This window comes from Acanthopagrus latus, chromosome 10, assembly GCF_904848185.1.
Source record: "Acanthopagrus latus isolate v.2019 chromosome 10, fAcaLat1.1, whole genome shotgun sequence".
Classification (NCBI taxonomy): domain Eukaryota; kingdom Metazoa; phylum Chordata; class Actinopteri; order Spariformes; family Sparidae; genus Acanthopagrus; species Acanthopagrus latus.
Genome location: NC_051048.1, coordinates 18,403,590 through 18,417,214, shown reverse-complemented (window position 1 = coordinate 18,417,214; position 13,625 = coordinate 18,403,590). Strand labels below are relative to the sequence as shown.

General features: G+C 41.8%; 1 protein-coding gene and 2 long non-coding RNA genes across 3 annotated transcripts in view; 2 read left to right on the top strand and 1 right to left on the bottom strand.

The window, feature by feature from the left end:
- The first annotated feature begins 4,187 nt into the window (after nt 1–4,187).
- On the top strand, nt 4,188–8,769 carry LOC119026773. The gene is made up of 3 exons (XR_005077238.1): nt 4,188–4,926; nt 8,050–8,104; nt 8,680–8,769. It is a non-coding gene; the product is annotated as an uncharacterized LOC119026773 (long non-coding RNA).
- LOC119026774 lies at nt 6,388–8,688 on the bottom strand. The gene is made up of 4 exons (XR_005077239.1): nt 8,284–8,688; nt 7,758–7,805; nt 7,547–7,677; nt 6,388–6,578 (listed from the first exon to the last, which is right to left on the bottom strand). It is a non-coding gene; the product is annotated as an uncharacterized LOC119026774 (long non-coding RNA).
- A 195-nt stretch (nt 8,770–8,964) lies between the features above and the next one.
- The window catches only part of LOC119027761 (transcription factor SPT20 homolog), a gene marked incomplete at both ends in the record, with an annotated part of 5,962 nt that continues 1,301 nt past the window's right edge, over nt 8,965–13,625 (top strand). Inside the window, 2 exon segments of the mRNA XM_037113195.1 lie at nt 8,965–9,516; nt 9,859–10,434. Coding sequence (XP_036969090.1) covers nt 8,965–9,516; nt 9,859–10,434 — 1,128 coding nt within the window.

The following is a 13,625-nucleotide window of genomic DNA, read 5'->3' as shown; positions in this document are numbered from 1 at the left end:
TTGTTATAGTGGTATGAGATGATATATCATTTTAGATTTTGGATATGGTATGGTAAGTGCTGTCTTTTCCTAGTTTTACTAAATGCATTACAGTAAAGTGATGTGATTTCTTTGAACTTGTTCTAATACTTGTCAGTACCCACTGATGATGAGTTTGAAGATGATGAATTTATCAAAAATCTTGTGTTAATATTCTGTGAAAGTACCAGCAGCCCTCACCCCTCAATGTTGTTGCAATACTGATATCGAAATAGAGCCTGTTTTATCAAAATATTGTGATTTGATTTCGTCACCCAGTCCTAGCATTAACAAAGTGCTTATGAGGACATTTTGAGATATCAAGGTATATATTATGTATTACATTATGGACTGAAAATATTCATGTATGATATTAAAAGAGCCCTGCGATTAGCTGGCGACTTATCCAGAGAGTACCCTGCCCTCGCCCTGAGACAAAGCTGGGATTGGCTCCAGCAGCAACACCCCGTGACCCCATGGAAAGGGATAAGCGGTTACGGACAATGACATGACATGACATATTAAAAGAGTCTTAAAAAGTCTTACATTTTAATAAACCCTGTAAATGTTCATACAGTCTACCTGCCTTCATTAAAACAACATGTTGTAAACTATTTAATTTAATAAACCCATGTCATACAGGTTCTAACTGGATTAACTGCACTAACTCTGAGAAACACTGATGTGCATTTTAAGTGTATCATATCATCTATAAACAAGTTTACCCCAATAACTACAAATGTCATGTCATGTCATTATCCGTAACCGCTTATCCCTTTCCACAGGGTTGCGGGATGTTGCTGCTGGAGCCAATCCCAGCCTTGTCTCAGGGCGAGGGTAGGGTACTCCCTGGATAAGTCGCCAGCTCATCGCAGGGCCCTCACTGATGAGCAATGTGGGGTTCAGTATCTTGCTCAAAGACACTTCGACATGCAGCCCAGCCTTGCCCGGAGCCGGAATTTGAACTAGCGACCTTTTGATCACTAGTCGACCTGCTCTATGACTACAAATGTTATCCACAATATTTGTATCATTACATTGGTGGTACCTCCTTCAAAATTCTCAAAGGTGGAATGCACCAACACCTTTTTTCACAGGACAAAAGAAGCTGTCAGCTGTGCAATTATAATGAGAAAAGAAAACGTCAGATTGACACATGAAATTCAAATCCTTTCATACCTTCACAACATTTTGAAAATGTTTTATCTATGAGTCGATGCCAACTGACTCAGAATTTAAACGTTTTCCCAGTCCAAGTGAGTGGGAATGGCCTGGTTAAATACATGCAAGGCTGATATGGGAAAGTGGAAACCGGTGAGGTCAGAAAACTGTAATGTTGATGAGGGAAGAGAGATGTGACAGTCAGGTGGGGAGGGAAACTGTGGGGACATCTGTTGGACAAGAGGAGGAGGTCTATGAATATGTTGAGGAGGTGGGAATGTGACTGGAAGCCTGAACAGTAATCCCTTACTGCTTCTTTGGGTTGTTTACATGCTATTTCAGACACCGACTGATTGTTTTGCAGGCATCAGAGCAGATTTTACACATTTAAACATTTTTCACCAACTCCTAAATTGCAAGTATTGCCTCTGTTGGAGTTAATCATGGGCTTTGCTTGGAACAATGTTGACTTTGTAATTTAAGCTTTTCCACATTAAGTGACTTTAAAGCCCAATGTAGTTTTGTCACTCTTTACACAATATCATCTACCACAAGATGTTGCTGTTGATTGTCTTCTAGAACAAGGTGTGTTGATGTGAATCTAGCCATTAATGTGTTTAAATACCATAAGCCAACACACCTGGAGAATGGTGCCTCTAGATTTGAAAGCTGTAAATTCCAGTGTTGATGGATGCAGCACAATTAGATATTTTACAAAAAGGAAGGCAAGAAAAATGAGGTAGGTTCTCTTTACTTATCATTTTTCAAAACTTAGTTTTCTATCTTCAGTAATATCGTAGTTATATTTCTGTTGAACATACATATTGTACTGTCAATATGATGCAACAAAATGTGTACCATGGTATGCCCATGTTAGACCACAGGGGGAGCCATCACATTACTAATGCCAACTGACTCAGAATTTAAACGTTTTCCCAGTCCAAGTGAGTGGGAATGGCCTGGTTAAATACATGCAAGGCTGATATGGGAAAGTGGAAACCGGTGAGGTCAGAAAACTGTAATGTTGATGAGGGAAGAGAGATGTGACAGTCAGGTGGGGAGGGAAACTGTGGGGACATCTGTTGGACAAGAGGAGGAGGTCTATGAATATGTTGAGGAGGTGGGAATGTGACTGGAAGCCTGAACAGTAATCCCTTACTGCTTCTTTGGGTTGTTTACATGCTATTTCAGACACCGACTGATTGTTTTGCAGGCATCAGAGCAGATTTTACACATTTAAACATTTTTCACCAACTCCTAAATTGCAAGTATTGCCTCTGTTGGAGTTAATCATGGGCTTTGCTTGGAACAATGTTGACTTTGTAATTTAAGCTTTTCCACATTAAGTGACTTTAAAGCCCAATGTAGTTTTGTCACTCTTTACACAATATCATCTACCACAAGATGTTGCTGTTGATTGTCTTCTAGAACAAGGTGTGTTGACGTGAATCTAGCCATTAATGTGTTTAAATACCATAAGCCAACACACCTGGAGAATGGTGCCTCTAGATTTGAAAGCTGTAAATTCCAGTGTTGATGGATGCAGCACAATTAGATATTTTACAAAAAGGAAGGCAAGAAAAATGAGGTAGGTTCTCTTTACTTATCATTTTTCAAAACTTAGTTTTCTATCTTCAGTAATATCATAGTTATATTTCTGTTGAACATACATATTGTACTGTCAATATGATGCAACAAAATGTGTACCATGGTATGCCCATGTTAGACCACAGGGGGAGCCATCACATTACTAACAATGTGTTTCTCCATCATAAGACACAGCACACAATCTGCTCTAGGAATATATATAGTTATGCCTGAAGTGATTTATGTCAGAGAGATGTTGAATTCAAAATATAAAAGGATATTTCATATAAAGGATAGAATAGGAGATGTCCTGGATCATGTTGATGTCATGGATTTAATGTTGTCCAGAGAGGAATTCATACGCAGATGCTTGTCTTTTCATTTGGCCATAAGTTATTGTTATTTTATTACCAACATTTTCTTAGTTTTTCTTTTCGTACATGTCCTCTTGCTCTTTCAGCACTTCACTTACATTTCACAACTTGTTTGTTTTAAGTTATTGTCCCACTGAAGTCACTTCCCTCAACATTGCCAGTGTAAGGTGGAATGCACCAGCAACTTGTTTCACAGGAAATTCAAAGGGAGTATACCAAGATAGTAAGCCAGGAAGTTGGCAGATTGACAGCTGATGGTATGTACTTAGTGATTTGATTGAAGTCAAACACTAAGTTCTCACAACAGTTCTTTTGACTGGTATGATCACGTTTCCCACTTGAAATAATTCACCAAATTCCATATGTCAGTATAGTCATAACTTCCATTTAATATAAGTTATAATATATATAAATTATAACATATAAATTAATGGCAGTTAGGTCAACTCTGAAACTGGATGACAGAGAACATTCATCAGCATATAAAATTCTATTCTAATTCTAATTCAGTTGGTCACAATACAATTACACTACAATTTTTTTCATTGTCAGATTGTACTTGCAATGCAGTTGTTGGTGCATATATATTATGTACTGTACATTTATATTCCAAAGCTGCTGCATTAATGTCATGTTTATAATTATGAGTCATATGATTATTCCCATTGCTGTGTGACTTATGAAAGCAAGTGACTGTGGCTAACAATAACTGCAGGAAGTGAACTGCAAAAACAACATAGCCTGAGACGTCATGGAAGCCAAATGCTATGTGTTGTGATGACAACTATGTAAAACAAAAAGAACAGCAAGATGCATCATATTATAATGATTCTGTTACATTAGCTTGGAAGCTCATTGATGCATAAGGTCATAACAGGCAAATATCGATTTTGTATTTCATTTTCATTGATTAATCTATTCATCCATTTTATTTCTTTTCTGTTGTCATGTCGTCTTGATTTAATTAATCATATCACTAACACTAATTCTATTCTGCTGGGATTTATATTATAATACTGTTGAATGTACTGTTGGCTATTTCAGAAGTCTGGAAAAGTCTTGAATTTGACAGGATGAACCCTGCAGAAATCATTTAAAAGCACCTGCAGTTTTACTTGTCTTTATTACAATATGCTGTAATTGTTAAACATTTTGTATTTTCCACTGATGTTAATGTTGAAAGCAAAATCCATACAGATATTACATATTCATAAAAATCCAGATTTCATACTGGATCATGTTAATGAAACAAAGGGGCTTGTACCTATTGGACAAAAATTATTAAATAAAAGCGAGACGCCTTTAATTACATATACATAGACATTATGTACTCTCTACAGTGCAGATTTACTCCAGTGTTTGAATATTCCATGATGAAAGCATTTGTTTTCTTGTCTTGCATGTCGCCCCTTCCAGCACTTAACTGGAACTCAGTATTTATTTGTGTATCATTACTTGTCACACTTGTTGAACCCTCGTCAACATTCACATTGGTGGAATGTACCTGCAGTTTTCACAGAAGAATAGATGGGAGTATGCCATTGTACTGAGCCAAGAAAATGACAGGTGTGATTAAGTTTATTCATTGGTGAGGGTGTCGAAAAAATGCACGACATATGAGTCACGTCACTAGCCTTTATTCAGTAGAGATATATAAAGGCCTCCATAGATGTGAAGTGTCACTTCGGTGAAAGGTATAAAATATTAAAGGCGTGAATTGGACTGAACATCTTAGTCCAATTGTATATTGGAATTGACAAATTTTCATCTTGTATTTAAATTTTGGGTAAGTACATTTTTAAGTCTATATCTACACTTATGTATAAATCTAAATACCTTTGATGTTTTTTTTAGCATTATAGAAATTATTTTCTTCGAACATTATAATTGTACATGTAGCATGTTTTTCTCAGCATGGTGAAGATGCACTGTCTCATTTACAAACACATCCACATCATAGTATTAAAATCACATAAATTAAGTATATAAACTCAGTTGGTCAGATATAAAAAATAATAATGTGATCAATTACTGATTTATTAAGGAATCTCTTTTTATTCTCTATTACAGATTAAGAGTTCAGGTTCAGCCTGATCCCTAGGAAGTGTGCAGTTATTTGCTTAGAGGCATTTCAGTCAGCTTTATGTTTGCACATACTGAGTCAGGGACATGCACATGATTATAGAGGGGCAGTGGCTAAAAATCAGAAAAGGGCAGTAAGGCCACTTCTTTTTTTCTGGCCTTAATAACACAATATGAAGATTAATTAATGTAAAATTAATAAACAAAGTACTTATAGAAAGCTAACTACTTAGCTGTACATCCTGTATAGCTGTGTGATATGCAATTGTCGTTTCTTTTGTGTCAACAAATTGTTGTCAACATGAGTTTATTCAGGTTATCATAATGCTGAGGTTTGGAGGATATGCAATTCGGCTGCAATTCTTGACAAGCAAAACAACACTGGTTTATTATTGGGCTATTAACTGGAGGGCAAGTGCGAACTAGAAATACAGGCTACACATCTAAAAATGTGATGAAACCAAGAAATTACTACTGTGACTCTTGGTAGGAACAACAATGTTTACAACAGCAAAGTTACAATAAACTCAGTATCTGGAAGAAGTTTAAGATTTGTGGCAAGATAAACAGCTTACACAGACAGCTGCCATATTAGATTATTCTTAACTCTCATTAACAAGCAGTTAGCTTAACAAGCACAAACTTTTCTGAATTATAATTCATATTTAAGCATGTTGAATAAGTGGAAGGTGACTTGTTAGCCCCCACAAGAAATTTATGTTAGTGGGTTTATAACTCACAAAGGGTCAAGTGGCTCCACTGTCACGTCTGCGTGACTGTGTGGTGGAGTTGAGGCAGCGGCTCCCCCCCTTCTCTCTCTCCCATCCCCCCTCTCCCCCTCTCTCTTTCTCTTTCTCTCTCTTTCTCTCTCTCTCTCTCTCAGAGTTGAGCCACAGCAGACAGAGAAGTGCCTTCATGATGCCCCACCCTGAGAAAACTTTGAAAAAAAAAAAAGTTTTTGCCAGTTTAACTTTCTATTACCAAACACATAACTCAATACCAATAACACAATAGCAGCATCAAAATGTAACAGCTAAGAATGACAAAGCGAAAAAGGAAAATCAACTTTGTAAACACAGCACACAGAACAGGTCACACAGGTCTCTACATTGTCACCTGCTGATGGACTCTCAGTGACAGGACTTGTGCTTTCAGAGGTGGTGGTTCTCTGCTGTGTGTCTGTCCCTAAACTGCTGGTTGAGGGTGGTTGATCAGGGCTTGGAACTGTTGTGGAGTCTACAGAACTGCTGGCCGACTGGGGTTGATGTGTGCCTGAACTGTCTGTCGATGGTTGCTCATCATCTGTTTCTTCCTCTTGGCCACGTGTTCCTCCTTGTACTTATCTCAGCACTGACCCTGCATTAATTTAGAAATATGAAGAAAAAGGATCAACATAGAAAGTTACAAAACATTCAAACAAAGAATCTCATACCAAAAACAATTATAAACATTTAAAAGTGAAACAGCTCTCCCCCTTTATTACTTATTTATCAGCTATTTGATGAATCTAATCTAATATGAAAAGCATGATAGAATGAGTTGCAATATTGCACACAATTCAACAATAAAGTTTGCTTTATATCATTAATGGTTAGACTGTATATTTATATCTTACCTACAGGAAGAAGAGCATAATGATACACCTTACATAAAACTACATTTCTGAAACTTAAACATTATTTTACCATTTAATTGAATACAACTTAAATATGGTTATGAGAGAATTTCGTCTACAACAAAACGTTTTTCTATTTCACTGGCAGATATCGTCAATGCCTTCGCATCCTGACATAAATGCAATCAAAAGGCACCTCACCTAATTTGTGTGAGACTGTAGCCTACATTCTGCTGAATTCTACTCAATGACAATCCGAAAGATGGTCGTGGGTTTATTATGCATTGCAAACACCAAAATATGCATTCTCAAATGACACTATGCAAGGTAAACTTTGCTAAATGCCTGGCTAAAGACTATTAATCTCACACTACACAGTAATAAATGGTCTGAAGCAAGAGGATTTGTTAGCCTGCCTTCTGCAGCGACTGTTAACGGTTACTGATAAAGGAGTGACCACCGTCACATCAAAATAAACCATAAACTACTGCTCAGTATATGAAGTAAATAACAGCTAGCTGGTGTCAGTTACTTGTGAAATGCATAGATAATGTTTAATGTGTTTAATGTTTTGAGTTTGGTAACATTAGCAATGACGTCAGCTAGTTGGAGGTGTATGCTGGGCTAAGCATAACATTAGCAGCACATTTCCCTTATTTAAGGATGATTAAACATGGACCGTGCAAGTCATGCACAAGCATCATCTCACAGTTTCTTCTTTCTTTACTCTGCTCCTGACTCCTGCTGTCTTTTCTGGGCCATTTCCAAAAAAGTTGACAGCCTACTTTCAGTCTGTAGATGTAGATGTGTCTATTCCGTCAACTCTTATCTGGATAAAACCTAATGGAGACAAGAATGCTTAATGATGTTTAAAATATCATGATCAATAAAATGATATGATGTAACCATGTTAAATTTACCTTTAGATGAATGCTGCAAGAATGACTCAGTTGTTCTCAGAATAAAAGCTTGTTTCATTAAAAACAGAAAAGGAACAGAAATACAAAGAAAAAAAGTATTACTTTTACATTTAGATTGGTAAAATTATTGTTTTACAATAGAAGAAGAGAACACACTTGATGCTCCTGGGGATTGCATCATTTACATGACAGTGAAAGCAATGATTCTATGGGCTAGTCATTGTTGTACAAAAGGTTTCAACATGGTGACAGGTGCAGTAAATCTCTGCATTGTTGGCTCATTTATTTATAGAAGGAAGACAAGATGGGTGTGGCACGGATCACAACAATTTTCTTGATTCTAACAGGTAAGCTGAGTGATATTACTTCAATTGCCTTTACAGTATCTTGATACAAAATAAGTACAATAAAAGGTTTAGGGAATGACATGACTTAAAGGTAGAATGTTGTCCTGCACCTCATCAAGTATTTCTTATGCAAAGACACATTAAACTATGTTGAAAAGATATTCTTCATCACTACTCACTCAGGCCAAATATCAGCCTCAGACGGCCATAACTGTGGCTGGCCAGAGTGGGGAAAAAGTGGGTAATGAACGACGATACGAATGAAAGACCAACTGACCATGAGACTGACTGACAAACACACTAAAGAGGTGATCTATAATGCAGCGGCTCAAAGATAAAAATTAGTTTAACTTCTACGTCATACTTGCAGTGGAGGCAGATCTCCAAACAATAAATACAGCAGCTCCAACAACAACAACCACAGCTGCTCCAACAGAGTTGGGAAAAATTGGGGACTGAACGACGATGCGACTGAAAGACCAACTGACCATGAGACTGACTGACCAACACACTAAAGAGGTGATCTATAATGCAGCGGCTCAAAGAAAAAAATTAGTTTAACTTCTACGCCATAGTTGCAGGGGATGCAGATCTCCAAGCAACAACCACAGCAGCTCCAACAACAACAACCACAGCTGTGCCAACTACAACCACAGCTGCTCCAACAACAACAACCACAGCTGCTCCAACAACAACAACCACAGCAGCTCCAACAACAACAACCACAGCTGCCCCAACAACAACAACCACAGCTGCCCCAACTACAACAACCACAGCGGATCCAACAACAACAACCACAGCTGCCCCAAGTACAACAACCACAGCAGCTCAAACAACAACAACCACAATGGCTCCAACTACAACAACCACAGCAGCTCCAACAACAACAACCACAGCTGCTCCAACAACAACAACAACAGCTGCTCCAACAACAACAACCACAGCAGCTCCAACAACAACAACCACAGCTGCCCCAACAACAACAACCACAGCTGCCCCAACTACAACAACCACAGCCTCTCCAACAACAACAACCACAGCTGCACCAACTACAACAACCACAGCGGCTCCAACAACAACAACCACAGCCTCTCCAACAACAACAACCACAGCTGCACCAACTACAACAACCACAGCAGCTCCAACTACAACAACCACAGCGGATCCAACAACAACAACCACAGCGGATCCAACAACAACAACCACAGCTGCCCCAACAACAACAACCACAGCTGCTCCAACAACGACAACCACAATGGCTCCAACAACAACAACTACAGCTGCCCCAACTACAACAACCACAGCGGATCCAACAACAACAACCACAGCTGCCCCAACAACAACAACCACAGCTGCTCCAACAACAACAACCACAGCAGCTCCAACTACAACAACCACAGCAGCTCCAACTACAACAACCACAGCTGATCCAACAACAACAACAACCACAATGGCTCCAACTACAACAACCACAGTGGCTCCAACAACAACAACCACAGCTGCCCCAACAACAACAACCACAGCAGCTCCAACAACAACAACCACAGTGGCTCCAACAACAACAACCACAGCTGTGCCAACTACAACAACCACAGCTGCTCCAACAACAACAACCACAGCTGCTCCAACAACAACAACCACAGCAGCTCCAACAACAACAACCACAGCTACCCCAACAACAACAACCACAGCTGCCCCAACTACAACAACCACAGCTGCTCCAACAACAACAACCACAGCTGCTCCAACAACAACAACCACAGCAGCTCCAACAACAACAACCACAGCTGCCCCAACAACAACAACCACAGCTGCTCCAACAACAACAACCACAGCTGCTCCAACAACAACAACCACAGCAGCTCCAACAACAACAACCACAGCTGCCCCAACAACAACAACCACAGCTGCCCCAACTACAACAACCACAGCTGCCCCAACTACATCAACCACTGCGGCTCCAACAACAACAACAACCACAATGGCTCAAACTACAACAACCACAGCAGCTCCAAAAACAACAACCACAGCTGTGCCAACTACAACAACCACAGCTGCTCCAACAACAACAACCACAGCTGCTCCAACAACAACAACCACAGCAGCTCCAACAACAACAACCACTGCTGCCCCAACTACAACAACCACAGCGGATCCAACAACAACAACCACAGCTGCCCCAACAACAACAACCACAATGGCTCCAACAACAACAACCACAGCAGCTCCAACTACAACAACCACAGCAGCTCCAACTACAACAACCACAGCTGGCCCAACAACAACAACCACAGCAGCTCCAACAACAACAACCACAATGGCTCCAACTACAACAACCACACCAGCTCCAACAACAACAACCACAGCTGTGCCAACTACAACAACCACAGCTGCTCCAACAACAACAACCACAGCTGCTCCAACAACAACAACCACAGCAGCTCCAACAACAACAACCACAGCTGCCCCAACTACAACAACCACAGCGGATCCAACAACAACAACCACAGCTGCCCCAACAACAACAACCACAATGGCTCCAACAACAACAACCACAGCAGCTCCAACTACAACAACCACAGCAGCTCCAACTACAACAACCACAGCTGCTCCAACAACAACAACCACAATGGCTCCAACTACAACAACCACAGTGGCTCCAACAACAACAACCACAGCTGGCCCAACAACAACAACCACAGCAGCTCCAACAACAACAACCACAGCTGCCCCAACAACAACAACCACAGCTGACCCAACTACAACAACCACAGCTTCTCCAACAACAACAACCACAGCTGCTCCAACAACAACAACCACAGCAGCTCCAAGCACAACAACCACAGCTGCCCCAACAACAACAACCACAGCTGCCCCAACTACAACAACCACAGCTGCTCCAACAACAACAACCACAGATGTGCCAACAACAACAACCACAGCTGCTCCAACAACAACAACCACAGCTGCTCCAACAACAACAACCACAGCAGCTCCAACAACAACAACCACAATGGCTCCAACTACAACAACCACAGCAGCTCCAACAACAACAACCACAGCTGTGCCAACTACAACAACCACAGCTGCTCCAACAACAACAACCACAGCTGCTCCAACTACAACAACCACAGCTGCCCCAACTACAACAACCACAGCTTCTCCAACAACAACAACCACAGCTGCTCCAACAACAACAACCACAGCTGCCCCAACAACAACAACCACAGCTGCCCCAACTACAACAACCACAGCTGCTCCAACAACAACAACCACAGATGTGCCAACAACAACAACCACAGCTGCTCCAACAACAACAACCACAGCTGCTCCAACAACAACAACCACAGCAGCTCCAACAACAACAACCACAATGGCTCCAACTACAACAACCACAGCAGCTCCAACAACAACAACCACAGCTGTGCCAACTACAACAACCACAGCTGCTCCAACAACAACAACCACAGATGTGCCAACAACAACAACCACAGCTGCTCCAACAACAACAACCACAGCTGCTCCAACAACAACAACCACAGCAGATCCAACAACAACAACCACAATGGCTCCAACTACAACAACCACAGCTGCCCCAACAACAACAACCACAGCTGCCCCAACTACAACAACCACAGCTGCTCCAACAACAACAACCACAGATGTGCCAACAACAACAACCACAGCTGCTCCAACAACAACAACCACAGCTGCTCCAACAACAACAACCACAGCAGCTCCAACAACAACAACCACAATGGCTCCAACTACAACAACCACAGCAGCTCCAACAACAACAACCACAGCTGTGCCAACTACAACAACCACAGCTGCTCCAACAACAACAACCACAGCTGCTCCAACAACAACAACCACAGCAGCTCCAAAAACAACAACCACTGCTGCCCCAACTACAACAACCACAGCGGATCCAACAACAACAACCACAGCTGCCCCAACAACAACAACCACAATGGCTCCAACAACAACAACCACAGCAGCTCCAACTACAACAACCACAGCAGCTGCAACTACAACAACCACAGCGGCTCCAACAACAACAACCACAGCTGCCCCAACTACAACAACCACAGCTTCCCCAACTACAACAACCACAGCTGCTCCAACAACAACAACCACAGCAGCTCCAAGTACAACAACCACAGCTGCCCCAATAACAACAACCACAGCTGCCCCAACTACAACAACCACAGCTGCTCCAACAACAACAACCACAGCTGCTCCAACAACAACAACCACAGCAGCTCCAACAACAACAACCACAGCTGCCCCAACTACAACAACCACAGCTTCCCCAACTACAACAACCACAGCTGCTCCAACAACAACAACCACAGCAGCTCCAACAACAACAACCACAGCTGCCCGAACTACATCAACCACAGCTGCTGCAACTACAACTACCACAGCTGTGACTACTACATCTACCTCAGCTGCTCCAACAACAACAACCACAGTGGCTCCAACAACAACAACCACAGCTGCTCCAACTACAACAACCACAGCTGCCCCAACTACAACAACCACAGCTGCTCCAACAACAACAACCACAGCTGCTCCAACTACAACAACCACAGCTGCTCCAACAACAACAACCACAGCTGCTCCAACAACAACAACCACAGCTGCTCCAACAACAACAACCACAGCTGCTCCAACAACAACAACCACAGCAGCTCCAACAACAACAACCACAATGGCTCCAACTACAACAACCACAGCAGCTCCAACAACAACAACCACAGCTGCTCCAACTACAACAACCACAGCTGCTCCAACAACAACAACCACAGCAGCTCCAACAACAACAACCACAGCCGCTCCAACTAAAACAACAACAGCGCCTCCAACAACAACAACACAGCTGCCCAACTACAACAACCACAGCGTCCAACAAAAACAACCTCAGCTGCTACAACAACAACAACCACAGCTGCTCCAACAACAACAACCACAGTTGCTCCAACTACAACAACCACAGCTGCTCCAACAACAACAACCACAGCTGCCCCAACTACAACAACCACAGCTGCGCCAACAACAACAACCACAGCTGCTCCAACAACAACAACCACAGCTGCTCCAACTACAACAACCACAGCTGCCCCAAAACAACAACCACAGCTGACCCAACAACAACAACCACAGCTCTCCAACAACAACAACCACAGAGCTGCCAACAACAACAACCACAGCTGCCCCAACAACAACAACCACAGCTGCTCCAACAACAACAACCACAGCTGCCAACAACAACACCACAAGCTCCAACAACAACAACCACAGCAGCTCCAACAACAACAACCACAGCTGCCCCAACAACAACAACCACAGCTGCCCAACAACAACAACCACAGCTGCCAACTACAACAACCACAGCTGCCCAACAACAACAACCTCAGCTGACCCAACAACAACAACCACAGCTGCACCAACAACAACAACCAGCTGCCCAACAAAACAACACCACAGCGCCTCCAACAACAACATACCACAGCTG